The 25,889-nt window shown below is 38.4% G+C and overlaps 1 protein-coding gene across 2 annotated transcripts in view; it reads right to left on the reverse strand.

The window, feature by feature from the left end:
- Positions 1 to 25,889, reverse strand: part of DYNC2H1 (dynein cytoplasmic 2 heavy chain 1) — a 388,421-nt gene that overhangs the window by 85,574 nt on the left and 276,958 nt on the right. For both annotated transcript variants that reach the window (XM_040257838.1, XM_040257837.1), the window contains one exon: positions 13,124 to 13,333. In XM_040257838.1, coding sequence (XP_040113772.1) covers positions 13,124 to 13,333 — 210 coding nt within the window. The remainder of the gene's footprint in view (positions 1 to 13,123; positions 13,334 to 25,889) is intronic.

Raw genomic sequence — 25,889 nt, forward strand, 5'->3', positions numbered from 1 at the left:
AAAAGACAAAAAAAAAGACAAAAGAGGTAGGGACAGAGCTCCATCTTGGGAAGGGAGTCTTAAAAAGAGAGAAGTTTCCAAACACCAGGAAACACTCTCACTGCCGAGTCTGTGGCGAGCCTTGGAAGCACAGAGGGCAACATAACAGGGAGGAAAAATAAATAAATAATCAAAACCCACAGATTACAAGCCCAACGGTAATTCCCCCAGTGGAGAAGCAGCACAGACGCCTGCACCCGCCACTAGCAAGCGGGGGCTGGGCAGGGAGGCGTGGGCTGGGCAGGGAGGCGCGGGCTGCAGTGCTTAGAGTAAGAGCTGGCCTGAATGCCCCGAGGGCAATCTGAGCGAACTATCTTGGGCTAGCAAACCAGACTGTGAGATAGCTACCACGAGAAAAGCCCTAAGACACTGCCAGGCCTGCGCACGTAACAAAGGACTGAACAGAACTGGCTGGCTGGAGACCAATCCCCTCTGGTGACAGGCAGCCAGAGCCGGAAGGGGGCAATCACAGCCCCAGAGAGACATTATCTACCAAACTGCAAGCAGGCTTTTTTGCTAACTAAGGCTTCTTGGGGTTCTGGACAGTCAACATCTGCCTGAGAAGGTGCGCCAGTTGTACACCCAGAAAACTGAGTGGCAGGGACGGGGAGGCGATAAGTGGCAGCGACTGCGCTCACCAAACACCTTATCACCTGAGCTGCCCGGAACGGGAAACGGCACAAAACACAGACCCAACTGAGTCTGCGCCACTGAGGACTACCCGAGTGCTTGAACCTGAGTGGCTTAGACCTGGGAGGCGCATGCTGCCCAGGGCCAGCCTCGGACAGTTCCCAGTGAAGCAACCTAGAGCCTGAGCAGTGTGGGCAGGGAGGGCACAAGCGCCGTGAGTGGGGGCAGGCCCAGTGTGGCTAAGGCACTGTGAGGACACGCCAGTGTTATTTGTTTGCAGCGTCCCTCCCTCCCCACAGCGCGACTGAACGAGTGAGCCTAAAAAGTGTCCACCACTGCCCTCTTTGTGTCAGGGTGGAAATCAGATACTGAAAGTGAAAGTGAAATGAAGTCACTCAGTCGTGTTCGACTCTTTCTGACCCGTGGACTGTAGCCCACCAAGCCTCTCTGTCCATGGGATTCTCCAGGCAAGAATACTGGAGTGGGATGCCGTTTCAAGAGACCAGCAAACAGAAGCTAAAACAGAGGGAACCACCTTGGAAGTGACTGGTCCAATAGATTAAAACCCTGTTGTTAGTACTGACTACATAGGAAGGGGCCTATAGATCTTGAGAAATATAAGCGGGACCAAGGAACTATCCGAAAATGACCCCACAATACCCACAACACCACCACAGAAAGTCCTAGATATATTTTTACTATTTTTACGATCATTCTTTCTTTTTAAAATTTTTAAGTCCTCTCAGTTCAGTTCAGTTCAGTCACTCAGTCATGTCCGATTCTTTGTGACCCCATGAATCGCAGCACGCCAGGCCTCCCTGTCCATCACCATCTCCCGGAGTTCCCTCAGACTCACATCCATCGAGTCCATGATGCCAGCCAGCCATCTCATCCTCTGTCGTCCCTTTCTCCTCCTGCCCTCAATCCCTCCCAGCATCAGAGTCTTTTCCAATGAGTCAACTCTTCGCATGAGGTGGCCAAAGTACTGGAGTTTCAGCTTTAGCATCATTCCTTTGAAAGAAATCCCAGGGTTGATCTCCTTCAGAATGGACTGGTTGGATCTCTTTGCAGTCCAAGGGACTATCAAGAGTCTTCTCCAACACCACACTTCAAAAGCATCAATTCTTCGGCGCTCAGCCTTCTTCACAGTCCAACTCTCACATCCATACATGACCACAGGAAAAACCATAACCTTGACTAGACGGACCTTAGTCGGCAAAGTAATGTCTCTGCTTTTGAATATGCTATCTAGGTTGGTGATAACTTTTCTTCCAAGGAGTAAGCGTCTTTTAATTTCACGGCTGCAGTCACCATCCGCAGTGATTTTGGAGCCCCCCAAAATAAAGTCTGACACCGTTTCCACTGTTTCCCCATCTATTTCCCATGAAGTGATGGGACCGGATGCCCCAATCTTCGTTTTCTGAATGTTGAGCTTTAAGCCAACTTTTTCACTCTCCACTTTCACTTTCATCAAGAGGCTTTTTAGCTCCTCTTCACTTTCTGCCATAAGGGTGCTGTCATCTGCATATCTGAGGCTATTGATATTTGTCCTGGCAATCTTGATTCCAGCTTGTGTTTCTTCCAGTCCAGCGTTTCTCATGATGTACTCTGCATAGAAGTTAAATAAGCAGGGTGACAATATACAGCCTTGACGTACTCCTTTTCCTATTTGGAACCAGTCTGTTGATGTCCAGTTCCTCCATTACTCCTTTAATTTTCACTTTTATAACCTACTATTACTTTGCAAAAAAAAAAAAAAAAGACCCTATTTTTTAAAGCAAACTTCATATATGTATATATTTTATAATTTTTGTGACTTTTTTCTTTTTTTCCGTCTTTTCTTTAATAGTGTATTTTTGAAATTCCAAACTCTACTCTAGATTTTTAATCTTTGCTTTTTGGTATTTGTTATCAATTTTATACCTTTAAGAACTCAATCTTCAGTATCTATTTTCACTTGGGAGTGAGATTACTGGCTTGACTGCTCTCTCCCTCTTTGGACTCTCCTTTTTCTCCACCAGGTTGCTTCTGTCTCCTCCCTATCCCCTTCTCTTCTCTACCCAACTCTGTGAATCTCTGTGTGTTCCAGACAGTGGAGAACACTTAGGGAACTGATTAATGGCTGGATCTGTCTCTCCTTTTGATTCCCCCCTTTTATCTTCCTGGCCACCACTGTCTCCTTCCTCCCTCTTCTCTTCTCTGTATAACTCCATGAACATTTCTGAGTGGTCCAGTTTTGGAGTGCACATAAGGAAGTGATTACTAGCTAGCTTGCCTTCTCCTCTATTGATTCCACCTCATCTCATTTGGGTCACCTCTAACTCCCTCCTCCCTTCTCCATGTAATTCTGTGAACCTCTCTGGGTGTTGCTCACTGTGGAGAAACTTTTCATCTTTAACCTAGATGTTTTATTAATGGTGTTGTATAAAAGGAGAAGTCTTGAGACTACTGTAAAAATAGGACTGAAAACCAGAAGCAGGAGGTTTAAGTCCAAATCCTGAGAACAGCAGAGAACTCCTGACTCCAGGGAACATTAAGCAATAGGAGCTCATCAAACACCTCCATACCTACACTGAAACCAAGCACCACCCAAAAGCTAACAAGTTCCAGAGCAAGACATACCATGCAAATTCTCCAGCAACACAGGAAACACAGCCCCGCGCTCCAACATACAGGCTGCCCAAAGTTACTCCAAAACCACTGACATCTCATAACTCATTACTGGACACCTCATTGCATTCCAGAGAGAAAAAATCCAGCTCCACCCACCAGAACACTGACACAAGCTTCCCTAACCAAGAAACCTTGACAAGCCACCTGTACAACCCCACCCACAGCAAGCAAAGTCCACAATAAAGAGAACTCCACAAACTGCCAGAATATAGAAAGGACACCCCAAACTCAGAAATATAAACAAGATGAAGAGACAGAGGAATACCCAGCAGGTAAAAGAACAGGATAAATGCCCACCAAACCAAAGAGGAAGAGATAGGGAATCTACCTAATAAAGAATTCCAAATAATGATAGTGAAAATGATCTAAAATCTTGAAATAAAAATGGAATCACAAATAGCCTGGAGACAAGGATTGAGAAGATGCAAGAAAGGTTTAACAAGGACCTAGAAGAAATAGAATAGAGTCAATATATAATGAATAATGCAATAAATGAGATGAAAAACACTCTGGAGGCAACAAATAGTAGAAAAAGAGAGGCAGAAGATGGGATTAGTGAAGTAGAAGACAGAATGGTAGAAATAAATGAATCAGAGAGGAATACAGAAAAACGAATTAGAAATAAGGACAATCTCAGAGACCTCCAAGACAGTGTTAAATGCCCCAACATTCAAATCATAGGAGTCCAGAAGAAGAATACAAAAAGAAAGACCATGAGAAAATACTTGAGGAGATAATAGTTGAAAACTTCCCTAAAATGGGGAAGGAAATAATCGCCCAAGTCCAAGAAACCCAGAGTGTCCCAAACAGGATAAACCCAAGGCAAAACACCCCAAGACACATATTAATCAAATTAACAGAGATCAAACACAAAGAACAAATATTAAAAGCAGCAAGGGAAAAACAACAAATAACACAGAAGGGGATTCCCCCTAAGGATAACAGCTAATCTTTCAATAGAAACTCTTCAGGCCAGGAGGGAATGGCAAGACATACTTAAAGTGATGAAAGAAAATAACCTACAGCCAAGATTACTGTACCCAGCAAGGATCTCATTCAAATATGAAGGAGAAATCAAAAGCTTTATAGACAAGCAAAAGCTGAGAGAATTCAGCACCACCAAACTATCTCTCCAACAAATGCTAAAGGATACTCTCTAGACAGGAAACACAAAAAGGATGTATAAACCCGAACCCAAAACAATAAAGTAAACAGCAACGAGATCATACTTATAATTACCTTAAACGTAAATGAGTTGAATGCCCCAACCAAAAGAAAAAGACTGGCTGAATGGATACAAAAACAAGACCCCTATATATGTTGTCTACAAGAGACCCACCTCAAAACAAGGGACACATACAGACTGAAAGTGAAGGGCTGGAAAAAGATATTCCATGCAAATAGAGACCAAAAGAAAGCAGGAGTGGCAATACTCATATCAGATAAAATAGACTTCAAAACAAAGGCTGTGAAAAGAAACAGAGAAGGACACTACATAATGATCAAAGGATCAATCCAAGAAGAAAATGTAACAATTATAAATATATATGCACCCAACGTAGGAGCACCGCAATATGTAAAACAAATGCTAACAAGTATGAAAGGGGAAATTAACAATAACACAATAATAGTGGGAGACTTTAATACCCTACTCACACCTATGGATAGATCAACTAAACAGAAAATTAACAAGGAAACACAAACTTTAAATGATACAATAGACCAGTTAGACCTAATTGATATCTTTAGGGCATTTCACCCCAAAACAATGAATTTCACCTTTTTCTCAAGTGCACACGGAACCTTCTCCAGGACAGATCACATCATGGGCCATAAATCTAACCTTGGTAAATTCAAAAAAATTGAAATTATTCCAAGCATCTTTTCTGACCACAGTGGAGTAAGATTAGATGTCAATTACAGGAGAAAAACTATTAAAAATTCCAACATATGGAGGCTGAACAACACACTTCTGAATAACCAACAAATCACAGAAGAAATCAAAATATGCATAGAAACGAATGAAAATGAAAACGCAACAACCCAAAATCTGTGGAACACTGTAAAAGCAGTTCTAAGGGGAAAGTTCATAGCAATACAGGCATACCTCAAGAAACAAGAAAAAAGTCAAATAAATAACCTAACTCTACACCTAAAGCAACTAGAAAAGGAAGAAATGAAGAACCCCAGGGTTAGCAGAAGGAAAGAATATTAAAAATTACGGCAGAAATAAATGCAAAAGAAACAAAAGAGACCATAGCAAAAATCAACAAAGCCAAAAGCTGGTTCTTTGAAAGGATAAATAAAATTGACAAACCATTAGCCAGACTCATCAAGAAACAAAGGGAGAAAAATCAAATCAATAAAGTTAGAAATGAAAATGGAGAGATCACAACAGACAACACAGAAATACAAAGGATTATAAGAGACTACTATCAGCAATTATATGCCAATAAAATGGACTACGTGGAAGAAATGAACAAATTCTTAGAAAAGCACAACTTTCCAAAACTGAACCAGGAAGAAATAGAAAATCTTAACAGACCCATCACAAGCACAGAAATTGAAACTGTAATCGGAAATCTTACAGCAAACAAAAGCCCAGGTCCAGACGGCTTCACAGCTGAATTCTACCAAAAATTTAGAGAAGAGCTAACACCTATCCTACTCAAACTCTTCCAGAAAATTGCAGAGGAAGGTAAACTTCCAAACTCATTCTATGAGGCCACCATCACCCTAATACCAAAACCTGACAAAGATGCCACACAAAAAAGAAAACTATAGGCCAATATCACTGATGAATATAGATGCAAAAATCTTTAACAAAATTCTAGCAATCAGAATCCAATAACACATTAAAAAGATCATACACCATGACCAAGTGGGCTTTATCCCAGGGATGCAAGGATTCTTCAATATCTGCAAATCAATCAATGTAATACACCACATTAACAAATTGAAAAATAAAAGTCATATGATTATCTCAATAGATGCAGAGAAAGCCTTTGATAAAATTCAACATCCATTTATGATAAAAACTATCCAGAAAGCAGGAATAGAAGGAACATACCTCAACATAATAAAAGCTATATATGACAAACCCATAGCAAACATTATCTTCAATGGTGAAAGACTGAAAGCATTTCCCCTAAAGTCAGGAACAAGACAAGGGTGCCCACTTTCACCGCTACTATTCAACATAGTTCTGGAAGTTTTGGCCACAGCAATCGGAGCAGAAAAAGAAATAAAAGGAATCCAAATTGGAAAAGAAGAAGTGAAACTCTCACTGTTTGCAAATGACATGATCCTCTACATAGAAAACCCTAAATACTCCACCAGAAAATTACTAGAGCTAATCGATGAATATAGTAAAGTTTCAGGATATAAAATCAACACACAGAAATCCTTTGCATTCCTATACACTAATAATGAAAAAATAGAAATTAAGGAAACAATTCCATTCACCATTGCAACAAAAAGAATAAAATACTTAGGAATATATCTACCTAAAGAAACTAAAGACCTATATATAGAAAACTATAAAACACTGGTGAAAAAAATCAAAGAGGACACTAATACGTGGAGAAATATACCATGTTCATGGATTGGAAGAATCAATATAGTGAAAATGAGTATACTACCCAAAGCAATCTACAGATTCATTGCAATCCCTATCAAGCTACCAACGGTATTTTTCACAGAGCTAGAACAAATAATTTCACAATTTGTATGGAAATACAAAAAACCTCGAATAGTGAAAGCAATCTTGAGAAAGAAGAATGGAACTGGAGGAATCAACCCTCCTGACTTCAGGCTCTACTACAAAGCCACAGTCATCAAGACAGTATGGTACTGGCAAAAAGACAGAAATAGAGATCAATGGAACAAAATAGAAAGCCCAGAGATAAATCCACACACCTAGGGACACTTTATCTTTGACAAAGGAGGCAAGAATATACAATGGATTAAAGACAATCTCTGTAACAAGTGGTACTGGGAAAACTGGTCAACCACTTGTAAAAGAATAAACTAGAACACTTTCTAACACCATACACAAAAATAAACTTAAAATGGATTAAAGACCTAAACATAAGACCAGAAACTATAAAACTCCTAGAGGAGAACATACGCAAAACACTCTCCGACATAAATCACAGCAGGATCCTCTATGACCCACTTCCCAGAATATTGGAAATAAAAGCAAAAATAAACAAATGGGACCTAATTAAAATTAAAAGCTTCTGCACAACAAAGGAAAATATAAGCAAGGTGAAAAGACAGCCTTTGGAATGGGAGAAAATAATAGCAAATGAAGCAACTGACAAATAACTAATCTCAAAAATATACAAGCAACTCCTGCAGCTCAATTCCAGAAAAATAAACAACCCAATCAAAAAATGGGCCAAAGAACTAAATAGACATTTCTCCAAAGAAGACATACAGATGGCTAACAAACACATGAAAAGATGCTCAACATCACTCATTATCAGAGAAATGCAAATCAAAACCACAATGAGGTACCATTTCACGCCAGTCAGAATGGCTGCGATCCAAAAGTCTACAAGCAATAAATGCTGGAGAAGGTGTGGAGGAAAGGGAACCTTCTTACACTGTTGGTGGGAATGTAAACTAGTACAGCCACTATGGAGAACAGTGTGGAGATTCCTTAAAAAACTGGAAATAGAAGTGCCTTATGACCCAGCAATCCCACTGTTGGGCATACACAGCGAGGAAACCAGAATTGAAAGAGACACGTGTACCCCAATGTTCATCGCAGCACTGTTTATACTTGCCAGGACATGGAAGCAACCTAGATGTCCATCAGCAGGTGAATGGATAAGAAAGCTGTGGTACATATACACAATGGAGTATTACTCAGCCATTAAAAAGAATACATTTGAATCAGTTCTAATAAGGTGGATGAAACTGGAGCCGATCATACAGAGTGAAGTAAACCAGAAAGAAAAACACCAATACAGTATACTAACGCATATGTATGTAATTTAGAAAGATGGTAATGATAACCCTGTATGTGAGACAGCAAAAGAGACACAGATGTATAGACAGTCTTTTGGACTCAGTGGGAGAGGGAGAGGGTGGGATGATTTGGGGGAATGGCATTGAAACATGTATAATATCATATATGAAACGAATCACCAGTCCAGGTTCGATGCATGATACCGGATGCTTGGGGCTGGTGCACTGGGATGACCCAGAGGGATGGTATGGGGAGGGTGGTGGGAGGGGGGTTCAAGATGGGGAACACGTGTATACTTGTGGCGGATTCATGTTGATGTATGGCAAAACCAATACAATATTGTAAAGTAATTAACCTCCAATTAAAATAAATAAATTTATATTTAAAAAAAAGAACACTGAGCTAGGAAATACATCAGGACTGTAGTATGGGCTCTGATGCTTTACCAGGTTAGCAACCCCTTTCAGCTTTGGTTTTCTAACAGAAATAAAAGGGAGATGATAAGGGCAGAAAATCAGATAAGGGTACACAAGGGCTCCATAACTGGCAGTGTTACATGAAACATAACCTACCACTCTCTTCTAATGGACAAATGCAAATTATTCAACATGAATAATTATCATTGGGTAAAATAGTTTGTATGTGACTTTTCTTAGAACTTATTTGTATGAAGCTGGTAAATTTGAAAAGGGGGGCCTTTAAGAAAAGATGAGGTCTTCAACCATTTAATCTTTTCTTTTCCCCCAAAGACTGGAAGACGGATAATGGAGGTCGCACAGATGGTGACAGTGGTATGGGGATGGCACAAAGGCGAGGCAGCAGCTGCCGCTGCCCTTTCTGATGAGACTGTCTACAGAGCAGCGTTTCCGAAACCTCGGCATGCAGCAGGCCCTCTCAAGGTACTGACAAGACACAGACTGCAGAGTGACACGTTCAGAATTTATGACCAATTAGTCTGGGGTGGGGCCTGAGAATCTGTAATTTTACCAAGTTCTCAGATGATACTGATGTTATTGTCTGGAGAACCTACTTTGAGAGACACTGCTTAAAGAAGACCATGGCAGAGAAAGGGGTGAGAAAAAAACCTGTCTAGCAGAGGAGCTCAGAGGAAATCTTAATAAAGCTTGTGTGTGTCTGTGCACATGCACGCACGCACACGCGTGTGTGTATGCATGCGTATTTTTTTTAAAGTGTAGCTCTTTCTTTCAAGTTTCAGAAGTGTCACTAATTTGATAAAAGGTAAAAAACCAGTTGTTTGGAAACTTAAGGAGTCAAGATCTATTAGCAATTTTGCTGTACTGTTGAGTGACTCCTGTGATTTTTACAAAAAAGTTTCAGTTTGTTTCAAGGAAAAAGTGTGATAATTCTCCCTAGGAAAATTCTTACTCCAATCATTTCAGAGACTGTAAAGAAAATGTCAAGTACTGAACTATTTCCTAAATTACATTAAGTCATATCACATAATTCAGAACTTGTCACATTCAAATGTAATAAAACATTAAATTTTTATCCTGAAATAAATGGGATAGTACTAGATTCAAATTTTTGGTAAAATGCATTAGAAAGTAAATGTCAGAAACTATTTTACTGATCTTATCTCAGTGAAAGTCAGTCTTGTCTTATTTGAGTTTTACCAAACACCCTGAAATATTCCAAAGATACTATCTGTGATATAATTTAAATGTGCTTCACAAAGCACATTTTTTATCCTTAGAAAGAATTTTAACAAATTCACTTTCAGGCAAATTATACAAATATTTTGAAAATAGTGATATTTTAGAGGCTATATTTCTTAAGTCAAAGTGTAATGTAGAACACAATAATTAACAATGAGATTGCGCATATCTTACATAAACATATTTTTAAGAAATAAGTCATCAGATCCTATATCAAGGACAGAAACACTTAGCAGAGCTTAACGGGCTGAGGTGAAGATAAGAAATGTCATAAACAATTAATAATCTAGAACCCTTCCCTAAAACATCATTCTTTGGTCTTATTCAAGGAACATGTTTCATATAACAAAACCATTTAGTTTTTTTGCTATCTTTCAATAAGATCTATGGTAAACCATATTATATTACAGTCATAAAAATAATTTATCCATTGTTTTCAAATGTGTATGTCAAAGATTACCCAAATGGTTAACAGCAGAAACAAAATAAGAAATCACATTTGTCATCACCTTTCATACTTTTCATTAATATGACATAGAATCCTCAAGCACTTTATCCATGATAACAAATTAACTTTCACAACAATCACATGATGTAGGTCCCTTTATTATTCTGATCTGACGCAAGAGAAAGTTTAAGAGGTTTAAGTGACCTGTCCAAAGTCAAACAGCTATTAAACGGCAGAACAGAATGAAACAGGCAGACCTACTCTGGAAGCCACATTCCTAGCTTCTTTATTATATTATATTTACATGAAAATATTCTTATTTCCTATAACATTTAATACAAACTCTTTTCTTGACCTCAGAAATCTGATGCAACCTTAGTTTTACTACACTTCATTGTATACCAGTTCCACTGGACTTACTGTTCTCTTCTAGACAAGTCATGTTCTTCCAGCATCACTAGTCTCCTCTTACTCTTGATGCAACTGTAACTGTCTATACCATACATTTTACCCATATACAGCATGTAGTTGGATTTAAAGATATACACTCTCATGAATATTTATATTTTCACAAATAAACTTAAATTCATTTACATTTATTATGACAATCAGACCTGTCTAGATTCAAATCCTGACTGTGTAAATTACTCATTGTGTGACTGGTTAAATTATTTAATGCTCCTCTGCCCCAGGCTCCTCACAGTAAAATGGGGCTAACATAGAACCATCTCGTACTGTTAATGTGGTGATTAAATGAGTTAATTAATGTAATTTTAAAGTTCTTAGAACACTTTGCCACTGGTTCCTTCACTGTGTCATGAAGCTTTCATGATTGATAATATATCTACTTTAAATTGGAAACAAATTAGTTACAATTTGTCATACAGAACAGTACTACACCACTCTGATAACCACAAACGATTAATAGAGATAGTAATCTACACAAAATAAAAAAAAACAATGCAAAGCTGAGACTCTGTTTTCCAGGGTAAAGAAAAGAGGAACATACAGTTGCTACATGTTTTTTAGAAATATTTTTAAAAATTTATTTAATTTATTGATTCCTTATGTTCAATTTTTGGGGCCATACCCTGTGGCATGCAAGATCTTATTAGGATCAAACTTGCTCCCATTTCAGCAGAAGTGGGGAGTTGTAACCACTGAAAGCCCCTGGAATAGATCTTTTTATATATGTGAATAAAGAATATTAAGATGGGCTGAAAATATATATGTTGAAACCCTAAACCCTGCTATCATGGTCCTGAAGCTAAGGTCTGGGAGAGGTAATTAGGTCACATGGGTGAGGTCTGGGGGAGGTAACTGAGTTGTAAGAGTGCATGGAGACTTCATGATGGAATTAGTGTCCTCAGAAGGAGACACAGGAGAGAGTTTGCATTTTCTCTAATTCCTCTACACCCTGTGAGGACACAGCAAGAAGACAGCCATCAGCAAATTAGGAAGCAGGTCTCACCAGATGTCAGATCTAACAGTAACTCAGTCTTCAACTTTCCAGCCTCCAGAATTGTGAGAAATAAATATTTGTTGTTTAAGCCATCCATTCTATGTTAATTTGTTATAGCAGCCTGAATTAAAATCTTTATGTTAGGGAGTGAGATACAGGCAGTTCTAGGAAGCCTATCTTTTATTTTCAAACAGAGAAGACTTTTAGGTTGACCATCAGTTTCTCTATATTGAGGGTAAACAGCAGGAAAAAAAAAAACACACATACACATTTTTTCTTTCTAAATTCCTATAGAGCCCTAGTGACATCTTTTCCAAATGCCAGGTTCTGCAAAGTTTATATTCTCCAAATTAGCTAAAGTGAATCTACATAAGATACTCTAAACGCTTTGTTTTTATCCAAGAGATATGAAATAACATGTATTTTAATGTCATTTATAATGGTCCAATTATTCATCAAGAGATGTGTTGATTTCCTTTTCCTCTGCTTATGATGTTTCTATTTGTAAGTATCCTTCCCTTACTTGTAGCATATGAATTACAGATGGAGCAGAATCTCTCCCCAGATTCTGGGAGATGCATCTGGCTTAAGCCCCAGCCAGTAAGACCTCGGCACAAGCTGCCCACAGAACTAGTAAAGGACTAGGCACAAAACACAAGCCATTCAATTTGAAGCAAAGTTAATCCCAAGAGTTTTGCTTGAGTTGCCAGGAAACGGGTACTCTTTCTCTTGGACTTAGACAACATAAGACTTGAACTCCTGGGAGACCACCATGTGTAGACGACCCGCCCAAAAGTGAAGTTGTATGGAAGATGTATACACACACATACACACATACACACACACTATGACAAGAGAGGTAGATAAATAACAGCAGCTGGGATCCTAATGACAACTTTAAGCTGCATCAAGCTGATTTAATGCGGCTACCCTTGGATCCTTCAGTTACAACAGCCAGTTAATTCTATGTGGCTTAAGCTAGTTTACCCTGGAGAAGGGAAAAGCCACCCACTCCAGTATACTGGCCTGGAGAATTCCGTGGACTGTATAATCCATGGGGTCACAGAGTCGGACACAACTGAGAGACTTTCACACTAAGCTAGTTTAACTTGGATTTTCTGTTACTGTAAATTTTAAGACGTCTAACAAAGGTATACAAGATGGAGGAGTCATTTACATTAATGAAAATAAAACACATATATTTAATATTGGCTTACCTTTTGGTTTAATAAAGCACTTGCCAATTTTTGTACTTCTGAACTCAATAAGGTGGTTCCTCTGATGACTTTGCTGAGAGCAGCAAGAGACTGATGGACACTCTGTACTAAGCGGATGGCATTAAATTGTTCAAGAATGATGAAGGATAATATTGGAGATCCTTGTCGATCATTAGGAGGCAACAATTTCTGATGAATCAGGTTTGAATTCTGAAAGAATAATATATCATGCAATATTTGCTGAAAAGTAACACAAATGTATCAAAACATTCAAAAGTTATTTAAACCTTTTGTTGGTATACTTGTTTTGAAATACTCTCTTATGAATGGCCAAATTTATTAAACCCATAAATACATAGGAAAAGAATTCTGGACTTTACCAACTTAAATGGGGGAGAGTGGGAACTGAAAACGCAGCAGCTGATACAGCTGCAAAGTGTAAGAATAGCATGCTGTAAGCCAAAGCAGAGAGAGCAGCACAGCTAAACTACCACTCGATCGCTACAAGGAAAGCAGAAGAAATCATGGCTTTGAAAAATATGCAAGCAAATACTTATTTCAATTTGAAAATTACCTGTATGTAAACTTTAAAAAGTACATTAAAGATCTGTACCAGTGAATATTGTATCTTGGTATTTATTTCTACATCTACACTTTAAGAGAGGCTCTGATACATGGAACTTGGGGCTTCTCAAATTGTTAAAAAAAAAAGTCAAGGAATCCCAGCCGTATCTAAACAGTCTACATAGCTAAGGAGAAAAAAAAAATCACCTCATTAGTATTCTAAAAGTGTCAAAACCTGTCAAAGAGACAGCACTGGGAAGTCTGCACTCTTACCTACTGTCCATTTTCCTGACTTCCTCTGTGTGTTCTGCTTACAGTCCTAATGAAGGGTCCCCTCTTCTTGTTCTAGTGGTTGTCACATTCCCATATTCTATGAGAGCACTGTCTGTTTTTCATGTTTTTGGTATGATGATTTAATATCATATATGAAAATCTAGTCATTAAATAATTATGAAATAAATTATACTGGCATGAAGTCATTCCTGAAAATAGATTCAGGCTGAGTTCAAATTTAGGCATTTTATTTGTATTAATAGTACATTTAAAATATTAAAGCTGTTGGAATCATCTTTGATAGACAAAAAAACACACATAAATGCACCTATAAAAGTACACAGTGGTGAACTCTAAATCTAGGAGAGAAAAAGAGCATATTGTTAAAATTAACTATAAATAGTATCCCCTAGATTGGAACTGGCAGAAGGCAGTGGCACCCCACTCCAGTACTCTTGCCTGGAAAATCCCATGGACGGAGGAGCCTGGTAGGCTGCAGTCCATGGGGTCGCGAAGAGTCAGACACGACCAGACGACTTCACTTTCACTTTTTACTTTCATGCATTGGAGAAGGAAATGGCAACCCACTCCAGTGTTCTTGGCTGGAGAATCCCAGGGATGGGGGAGCCTGGTGGGCTGCTGTCTATGGGGTGGCACAGAGTCGGACACGACTGAAGTGACTCAGCAGTAGCAGCAGACTGGAATTATTTGAACCACAGCATGACATAAATAATACTTAACACACGTCCAACCTTAATCAAGTTATAAAACTGACATAAAATTTGGATTATAGACTTTCCATAATTCCTCATATTAAAAACCATTCCTGGACGTGAGTAATATGTGGTACCTAAATCTTTATCAATCTTACACTAAGATTGACAAAGATTCAGTTCAGTTCAGTCACTCAGTCATGTCCAAAACTGCAACCCCATGGACAGCAGCATGCCAGGCCTCCCTGTCCATCATCAACTCCCAGAGCTTGTTCTAACTCATGTCCATCGAGTTGGTGATGCCATCCAACCATCTCATCCTCTTTCATCCCCTTCTGCTTCCACCTTCAATCTTTCACAGCATCAGGACTCTTTTCCAATGAGTCAAATCTTCGCATCAGGTGGCTAAAGTATTGGAGTTTCAGTCCTTCCAATAAACATTCAGACTGATCTCCTTTAGGATGGACCGGCTTGATCTCCTTGTAGTTCAAGGGACTCTCAAGAGTCTTCTCCAACACCACAGTTCAAAAGCATCAATTCTTCAGTGCTCAGCTTTCTTTATAGTCCAACTCTCACATCCATACATGACCACAGGAAAAACCATAGCTTTTACTATATGGACCTTTGTCAGCAAAGACATGTCTCTGCTTTTTAATATGCTTTCTAGGTTGGTCACAGATTTTCTTCCAAGGAGCAAGCATCTTTTAATTTCATGGCTGCAATCACCATCTGCAGTGATTTTGGAGCCCCCCAAAATAAAGTCTGTCACTGTTTCCACTGTTTCCCCATCTATTTGCCATGAAGTGATGGGACCGGATGCCATGATCTTCATTTTTTGAATGCTGAGCTTTAAGCCAGCTTTTTCACTCTCCTCTTTCACATTCATCGAGAGCCTCTTAGTAAAGATTACTGAATAATAACTTAGTTTATAGATTTTTATCCATTCTATTAAACTGGTTAGTCAAATTTGCACTGTGCACACTGTTACTTTATAGAAGAACACACAAAAAGGGAATCTTAGATCACTCAAACAAGATTCTATTTATTTATGATGCAAGAAAATAGAAAACTTAGTGCACTGAACTTTTTAAAAAGGTGATTTAAGAGAGGACCTGCCAAAACTACTTAAAATTGAAAGAGTTCAGATAAGAAGTATGGTCTAGAGATGTGCAGGAAGTGTAAAATACCAACTGAATTGCAAAGACTTAATATGAAAAAAGGATGTGAAATACCACATTAATAATTTTATATTGATCACCTGTTGAAATGCTAATATTTTGAATATATCAGGTTAAATAAAATATATTATTAATTTTATTTCTTCATACTTGAGTATGGCTACTAGAAAACTTAAAATTACAACTATGGCATCTATTTGTGTTTTACATTATATTTCTATTGTATAGTGTTGGTCTAGAAACTATCAAGTAAAATGATATAAGTTCAGGAATAAGAACAGAAGAACATGGGAGAAAACAGCACACAGTGGGGTCTTAAAAAAAGTGTTTGATTAATGAAAGATGAAAAAAATTGTGAAAAAAATTAACAGTAAGAAGCCCCAAAGTGATATAAATTGTGATAAATGAATGACTGAGAGAAATACAGCAGAAGACATCAAAGAATATTATATTTTATAACAATTCATTTCCTACAAGCCTTCATAAAGCTTTATTAAAAATTAATACAACTTTAACTATTAAAATATAGGTATTTTATACATTCTGAAAGAGTTAAGTATAGAGATTTATAGCAGTAGAAACATGTTAAAGTGTTTCATTAATCTTAAAACAACCTCAAATTAAGTATTATTTATAATTCAAGTAGCTAAAATTGCCATGAACAAATTATATCACTGTAAAACATTTTTCAATGAAACTATCTAGGGATGGCAGTCATAGCTTTAGTAAGTTGATTATAACAAAAACTTTTTTATGAACAAATATAATTGGTTGAATCATGTACTTTGGAAGGACATCTTTGACATTTTAAAGTTCATCTTATCATTAAAAAACTAAGTGTTCATGGGCTATCATTATCTAATTATGAAGCTGCTGGAGAAGAAATGATTGTGGATTTTTAAAAACTTAACTATAAAGCAAGAAATATCTTTTGGGCAAGAAAAAAACTAGTCCAATTTTGGTACAATTTATGTATTAATCCAGAATTTTTGCGTTTTAACTAGAATAGTTCCTAAAGCGAGATACTAATTTAGACATAAGTAAAACAGATGACACATAGAAGTACTACTCTCTCTGGTTTTTTTTTTTTTAACAATTAAAGCTTTTTGAAAATGATTCCTTCTCAGAAAGAATTTTTGCCACTAAAGGAAATTCAAGCAATGAGTAAAGGTTAGCAAGTTTTTCTATAAAGATTCAGATAGCAAATGTCAGACTTTGTGGGACATAAATCTCTGTTATAACAAATCAACTCTGGCTGTTACAGTGCAAATTTAGCAACACACAATATATAAACAAACAGACATGGATGACTTTCAATAAATCTGTATTTACAGAAACTGGCGACAGTTTAGATTTGGCCCATGTGCTGTAGTTTGCCAACCTCTCAGGTACACTACCACTTATTCAAAGCATTATGGAGATTCACATATTGCTCTAGATAACATCATAGTCCCTTCCAGATCTGCAGTTCAATGAAATTAGTAAGATGTGAACTGTAGTTTCTATGTGTGTATTTACCCATGACTCATCGAACAATAATCAACAATTGGACAGAAGTATTTTTCCTCTTGTTATATGATCATGTCTTTGTTGAAGATATATTTTTTATGATAAAAAGATACTAAAAGACTTAACACAGTCATTTTAAAAAGCGAAAAAGTAAGTGAGAAACATCAGAAAGAAAGGTAGGGTTGCTTGGAGTTACAAAAAAGGGGGCAATATCTTCATTTCCATGTGGCAGAAATTCTTCTATGCCTTCCAGTAATCCTTCACTCCACTTCAGATAATAATTTCCTAATATCTCTCTGTGAAGAAACAAACTTTCCCAACTCTAAGTCCAAATGGTTCTGGTAGAGCTGACTCTGGTATATGACTTGTGTGCACACTAGGTCCCTTCAGTCGTGTCCAACACTTTGTGACCCAATGGACTATAGTTCATCAGGCCCCTCTGTCCATGGATTTCTCCAGGCAAGAACACTGGAGTGGGATGCCATTTCCTCTCCAGGGGATCTTCCTGACCCAGGGATCAAACCCGGGTCTCCCACATTACAGGCAGAATCTTTACCATCTGAACCACCAACTTCTAAGTATATGACTTAGAAGTTAACTAATCAGAGCATTCCATTCCTGACCATAGTCACTGGTTGAGAGATGGGCAGATTACCAGAGATAACAAAACATAGTAAGAATCTTGCCTGCATCTTCTGATAAACAGATAACTCTTCCTTTTCACTACATTTGAACTGAAGAGATCATGAAGTAGAGAACCAATGTAGTCATTTTTTGACAATAAAGAGAGAGGCTGTATAAAAACTGGAGCACACACAAGCATACACATATATCATACCAGTTTCAGTGCAGCATCAGCCCTTTTAGAATATAGATACCATGTATATTATAATAATTGTATATATGTGTGTATATATGTGTGTATATATATATGGGTATATATAGAATGCCTCCCTGGTGGCGCTAGTGCTGAAGAAACCACCTGCAATGCAGGAGATGGAAGAGATAAAGGTTCAGTCCCTGGGTTGAGAAGATTCCCTGGAGAAGGGCATGGTAACCCACTCCAGTATTCATGCCTGGACAATCCCGTAGACAGAGGAGCCTAGCAGGTTATGGCCCATAGCGTCACAAAGAGCCAGACATGACTGAAGCAACTTAGCACAATACACACACACACACACACACACACACACACACACACACACACACACACACATGTGTGTGTGCGTGTGTGTGGTGGGACTTATCTGGTGGCTCAGTAGTAAAGAATCCACCTGCCACTGCAGATTAAAGATGTGGGTTCAATCCCTGGGTTAGGAAGATCCTCTGGAGAAGAAAATGGCAACCCACTCCAGGATTCTTGCCTGGGAAATCCCATGGACAGAGGAGCCGGGAGAGCTATAGTCCATGGGACTGCAAAGAGTTGGACATGACTTAGTGACTAAGCAACAACAACAACTATATATAAAGAGAGAGAGGGAAGGAGAAAGAGAGATGCTGGTGACTAGCAAGGTCAATGCCGAAAGACAGAAGGGGAGAGTACTTTGAGTTGCTACACTGAAGCTGATGCTGTAAGCTATTGTACCTTTCTAAAAGAAAAATTGAAATGAAGCTAGTGAGTGCTAATAGAAATAAGCTTTTGTATTAAATACAAATTACTAATTTTACATGCCTGAGAATTTCAGAACTTTTACTTATAATACTGTGATATTAATATACACCAAACACAGTACCCCTAGGGAGACAAGTACAGGATTGACAGCCATCACTCAACAGGACCTTTAGATCTGTCTGTATCTCTTGGGTCTCTAATAGAAAGTCATTATTCATTTATAACTTGGGTATGCAAAACAAAATGGCAATTTAAAAAAACCCATGGATTTATATAGAAATGGCATATTAATAAAACCACATTTATTTCTAGCGAAGAACTTTAATAGGCTATCTGCTCCATAACTCCCACTCCAGTATTCTTGCCTGGAGAATCCCGTGGACAGAGGAGCCTGGTGGGCTGCTGTCCACAGGGTTGCACAGAGTCAGACACGACTGAAGTGACTTAGCATGCATGCATGCATTGGAGAAGGAAATGGCAACCCACTCCAGTACTCCTGCCTGGAGAATCCCAGGGGCAGAGGAGCCTGGTGGGCTGCCATCTATGGGGTCACAAAGAGTCAGACACAACTGAAGCCACTTAGCAGCAGCAGCAGCAGCTCCATAACTTGGTTAGAGGAATGATTCTGCTGCTCTGTCAAACTACCAAGAAAAGAGGTAATTTAGTAGCATAAATTCTTCCTGGGTTTGGAAGATCCCCTGGAGGAGGGCATGGCAACCCACTCCAGTATTCTTTCCTGGGGCTACAGTCGTCCATAGGGTCGCCCAGAGTCGGACACGACTGAGCTAAAAACACAGCACACAGAAGAATAACAGAGTAATAACAAAAATCTCAATTTAAAATATCTGCACAGATCATGATACTTAAATGGAAAAATGAATAACATTCGAGAATACTACTGGGTACCAGGCACATCATGAATTTCATATGAAGCTTTTTTTTTTTTAACAGTTTCAGCAATATAAAGAAAGGGAGTAAGAAGAGCAGATTATGAAGAATTTAAGAAATGTCACAAATTTGAAAACTTATACCTGTTTAGAGGAAACACTAGGGCACATTTTATAAAATGGACCCACAATGAATAGTTTATCTTTCCTTCCATGTCATCCTAAAAAATGATGTATATATTTTCATGACAGTGGAATGCTTTTTGGCATTCTTGTGTGTTCAACTAACTGTTAGAAACACAATAAATACGACAGCATAAAATGCTTCTGTGTATGTATGCGTGTGCAAGTATGTTGCTTAAAAGTTTGAGAAGTGACCAACTGTTCTAACATAGTGAGCAAACTGGTTCATAATTTTAAGACTAAAAGGAATAGTCAGCGTTTCAACAGTCAGTGCAGATATTCACTGAGGAAAAAAAAAAAAAAAACTTTGAAGTGCAACACTGCATATTACTTAACAGAAAAAGAGAGTCTACAAAGCATAATCACTTAAGAGACACACGGTAACTTACAATGTTTTCAAAATCAGAAGCAGATTTTCAGCTTCTGTTTTTAGCAGAGTTAAGATACTGCTGAAAACAACTAAATATGTTGAGTAAAACAGTAAAGCAACTTCTTAAATACACTCAATTACAACTATGATCTGAGAAGAGATAAATAATTATTCAAACAAGTGAGTGCTGGATTTTTAAACTTTATCTTTATTAATTTCATCCTGAATGTTAACACAAAGTTAACATTAGTGAGATTATTTATCAGCTCACAGCAAATAACGCGCTGCTCCTACACCTTTGCTCCAGGTCTTACCTTTGGGGTGACTGAATGACAGCCAGATCAGTTATCCTACGCAAGTCGCCACACACTCAGTGAGCAAGGTGTGCACAGGATGGGTGAAGAGGTTATTCTCTGCTTATAAAGAGGAAGAAGGACGCTGCTATGTTCCCCTCCAAAGAGGATGTCCTGGGAAATCTAACCAACCTTGTAGTATGTAAATATAACTCTCTTCAGGAGCCAAATGGTCTACTTGTTACTCAGTCGCTCAGTCATGTCTGACTATGCTATACAATGGGCTGCAGTACCCCAGGCTTCCCTGTTCTTTGCTATCACCGGAGTTTGCTCAAACATGTCCATTGAGTTGATGATGGCATCTCATCCTCTGCTGTCCCCTTCTCCTCTTGCCCTCAATCTTTCTCAGCATCAGGGCTTTTCTAATGAGTCAGTTCTTCACATCAGGTGGCCAAAGTATTGGAGCTGCACCTTCAGCATCAGTCCTTCCAATGAATATTCAGGACTGCTTTCCTTTAGGATGGACTGGTTGGATCTCCTTGCAGTCCAAGGGACTCTCAAGAGTCTTCTCCAACACCACAGTTCAAAAGCATCAATTCTTCAGCACTCAGCTTTCTTTATAGTCCATCTCTCACACCCATACATGACTACTGGAAAAACCACAGCTTTGACTATACAGACCTTTGTCAGCAAAGTGATGTCTCTTGTTTTTTTAATAAACTGTCTAGGTTGGTCACAGCTTTTCTTCCAAGGAGCAAGCGTCTTTTAATTTCATGGCTCAGTCACCATCTGCCCCAGTTATTTTGGAGCCCAAGAAAATAAAGTCTGTCATTGTTTCTGTTTTTCCCCCATCTATTTGCCATGAAGCGATGGCACCAAATGCCATGATCTTAGTTTTCTGAATGCTGAGTTATAAGCCAGCTTTTTTCACTCTCCTCTTTCACCTTCATCAAGATGCTCTTTAGTTCCTCTTCACTTTCTGCCATTAGGGTGGTGTCAAATGAGTACCTGAGATTATCGGTATTTCTCCCAACAATCTTGATTCCATCCTGTGTTTCATCCAGCCTGGATTTTGCATGATGTACTGTACATACAAGTTAAATAAGCAGGGTGACAATTTACAGCCTTGACAGACTCCTTTCCCAATGTTGAGCCCATCTATTGTTCCATGTTTGATTCTAAATGTTGCTTCTTGACCTGCATACAGTTTTCTCAGGAGGCAAGTAACGTGGTTCAGTATTCCCATCTCTTTAAGAATTATCCACAGTTGGTTGTGATCCACACAATGATCTAGAGATGTTTCCAAGTTTGGGCTTTATCCTTCTGTCATGGAAATACCTATGAAGATAATGCTCTAGTCTTGCCAGTGCCCTGAGGCTTAAAAGGAATTTACAGCTGTCACATGTGTTGCTCTCAGAGAGATAATACAAGTTTTATTATCCTTTTTGAATATAGCACTTAGCTAGATAAATAGTTACAAAGTTAATTTCTATAGTATATGAAGAGTCACGTAAGGCTGGGTTTTTTTTTTTTTTATGAGAATACAAGACATCCAGAAAGGTTTTTATTTCTCCATACTAAGAATGAGAGAGTAGCAAAGAAGCCACTGAAGTTCAAAGACACTGGTGAACCTGAGCTTTGGTATTCATATACGTGGCTTGGGAGACCAGGGATAATGTCCAATATCTGCTCAAGGTGGAGAGGTAAAAATGATACATCCAAAAAATGTGAAACCCCAAATGATTACATCCTTGATAGAAGACCGAAATAGAAACAACCTGCCTTCCACCCATCACCTGTGTCTCAGGGACTACAGGAAAATTGCCTACATTGAAATCTGGTACTAACTGGAGTGGGGAGTTTATGTGTCAGAATCTCTTGTCAAAAAATAGCCACAATCAAAACATTAATGTTAGTTTGTATGCACTTCCTTGGAATTTCCAATAAATTTCAAGAAGAAACTTTAATTTATATGGTTCCAAACTAGTGCTATCGCCAAGTATTTGAAAGAAGCATGATCCTTATCTTAACACAAACCAAAGCCTACTCCTACACTCTAAATTGAAAAGGAGCCTGGCGGGCTACTGTCCATGGAGGTCACAGTCAGACATGACTGGGAGACAAGACTTTCACTTTTTCTACTTCCAAATAAGAGAACACCTATTCCTCATTGCCCCAATCTTAACTTGCTTAGTTTAAAATATGATTTTTTTTGGGGGAATTATTATGCAAATGATAAGTCCATACTACAGAAACATGAGGAGGGAAATGAGTAACAGCTGAGCAGGCTTCTGGAAGCTGCTGGGCCTTTACCTGCCCATCCCTGGTTTAGCATAGCCAGGAGATTCCAGCAGAAGGAAACAGCATTTGGAAAGTCCTCACAGACAGAACCACTGAGGTCTGCCTCACTATGGAAAAGACTTACAGGTTAGGTTGGATATGGAGCCATGTTTTGGAAAACAATTTTCTTTAGGAAAATTAACATAATAATCTGAAATATGACTTTGAGGATGGACATATTATAAGGAGAGTCAAATTTGTTGTTTTCTGCAATAATATGCATGGGAAAGAATAAAAGCCTAAATTATGGCAATAGCTTTAGGAAAGGAAATGGGAGAGATAAAAAAATAAAACATTATAACAGGATGAAGCACAAGATATTTGAAAGATTAATTTGACTATAATATATTATATGAATATAATATAATAATAACAACTATCTTCTAATGAATCTATATTTATCTTACAAATAAAACAAAGTGACATTTTAAAAGTTATGCTCCCACTGCTGGGCATACACACGGAGGAAACCAGAACTGAAACAGACACATGTACCCCAATGTTCATTGCAGCACTGTTTATAATAGCCAGGACACGGAAACAACCTAGATGTCCATCAGCAGATGAATGGATAAGAAAGCTGTGGTACATATACACAATGGAGTATTACTCAGCCATCAAAAAGAATATATCTGAATCAGTTCTAATGAGATGGATGAAACTGAAGCCTATTACACAGAGTGAAGTAAGCTAGAAAGAATACAGTATTTTAACACATATATATGGAATTTAGAAAGATGGTAAGGATAATGCTGTATGCGAGACAGCAAAAGAGATACAGATGTATAAAATGGACTTTTGGACTCTGAGGGAGAGGGAGAGGGTGGGATGATTAGGGAGAATGGCACTGAAACATGTATACCATCATAGAAGAAACGAATCGCCAGTCTATGTTCGATATAGGATACAGGATGCTTGGGGCTGGTGCACGGGGATGACCCGGAGAGATGATATGAGGTAGGAGGTGGGAGGGGGGTTCAGGATTGGGAACTCATGTACACCCATGGCAGATTCATGTCAATGTATGGCAAAACCAATACAGTATTGTAAAGTAAAATATAGTAAAAATAAAAATTAAAAAAATAAATAAAAGTTATGCTTGGTTCTGGACAAAATGGGCAACCTATCTCCCACTTCTGCATTCTGTCTTGGACAAAACAAAAGGACAATGAACCCAGAAGATGGCACAAAAAGAATGGAAAACGTCTGGGAGACAGAAAGGGTTTGGGTAACAGCCAAGTAGAGAATATAGTAACCTATGGCTGAGGGCTGGATGCATGGCTGGGGTCAAGCTAGGAGAATTCTGGGTTGCAAACTTATCCTTTCATGTTTCCCTGGAAAGAATACTGCTCACCATCTTACCATTTCAGGGCTGAAAATAGCAGTATTAAGCACCTACCAATGACAGCACCAGTACTCGATATTTCATAGCATGCAGCCCAGCTATGTGAGGAATACATTGAAACAGGTATAGCTGGGAAGGCTGGCTTTTAGAATTCCAAGTTCTCAGAGTATCAAACAGAATAGATGCAAAACAAAACAAAATCCATACCCGTATTTAATGTGGTGAAATTTAGGGAAAATAGAGACAAAATATTCTGCTGCTGCTGCTGCTAAGTCACTTCAGTTGTGTCTGACTCTGTGCGACCCCATAGACGGCAGCCCACCAGGCTCCCCCGTCCCTGGGATTCTCCAGGCAAGAACACTAGAACACTGGAGTGGGTTGCCATTTCCTTCTCCAATGCATGAAAGTGAAAAGTGAAAGTGAAGTTGCTCAGTCATGTCTGACTCTTAGCGATCCCATGGACTGCAGCCTACCAGGCTCCTCCAATCATGGGATTTTCCAGGCAAGAGTACTAGAGTGAGGTGCCATTGCCTTCTCTGCGGGCAAAAAACTAATGAGTTACAAAGAAATAAGAATCAGATTAACAGTAAATTTCCTCAATAAATTTGTATAAATTTGATTTTAATGTATAAGCAAAGGTTGGTTTAAGAAAAAAAAGAAGGTTAAAGAATAATAACTTCAATATGAACTGATACGAAGAATGGAAATCAGGGCCATGACTTCATGGTCAGGAATCTGTGCAATGAGGTTACCTGTATGCCTCAGGCACTAGTGGAGAGCCTGGGTTTGGAACACCAAGGGATGCAGTATATCTTTTCACTCTCTAATTCTTCCTCAAGCTTTATCAACCTGATGGTCTAAATAAAGTGGCAATTCCAGTTAGCTGAGGTCATTATTTATTCAGACTCCCAACAATCACCAATTGTTGACACTAAGAATAACTTGAAAACTAAGATTTGAGGGTTTGAAATTTTATAGGTTCTGAAATAAGCCTAATTTGACTTCCCTTATTGGAGAAGACTATCGATATATAAATATTTTTATAGCATTACTAAACATATGAGTTGTAAAATTATATTTTTTAATTTCAGAAAGTCCTTATTCAATTAGAATAGTAACCATTAATACTGTAATGGTTTTGCCTAGTGAGCAAGCAACCATCTATAATCTATAACTGTTCTGCAATATAGAAATATTTCTAGTCAATGAATTGCTTTTTCTTAGCACTTGGATTCCTTTGAAAATTTTCACACTTAAGAGAAGTCATTGACTTTACAGAAAGAGGGAAGAGAAGACAAAGAGTGAACAAAATATGTATTAGCCACAGAGGATGTCACAGTACATTACCAGGATAAGACAAATTACACTGGTGACATTACTTCTTGGGCTGATCTACTTCTATTACTATTATTTCTTTCATCTTTTTCCAGGATACTGCATACATTAAGGGCACATCAATGCCAAAATTTACCAACATATTTGGAGATAAAACTGGAAAA

Source organism: Oryx dammah, unplaced genomic scaffold (genome assembly GCF_014754425.2).
Source record: "Oryx dammah isolate SB20612 unplaced genomic scaffold, SCBI_Odam_1.1 HiC_scaffold_17, whole genome shotgun sequence".
NCBI lineage: Eukaryota > Metazoa > Chordata > Mammalia > Artiodactyla > Bovidae > Oryx > Oryx dammah.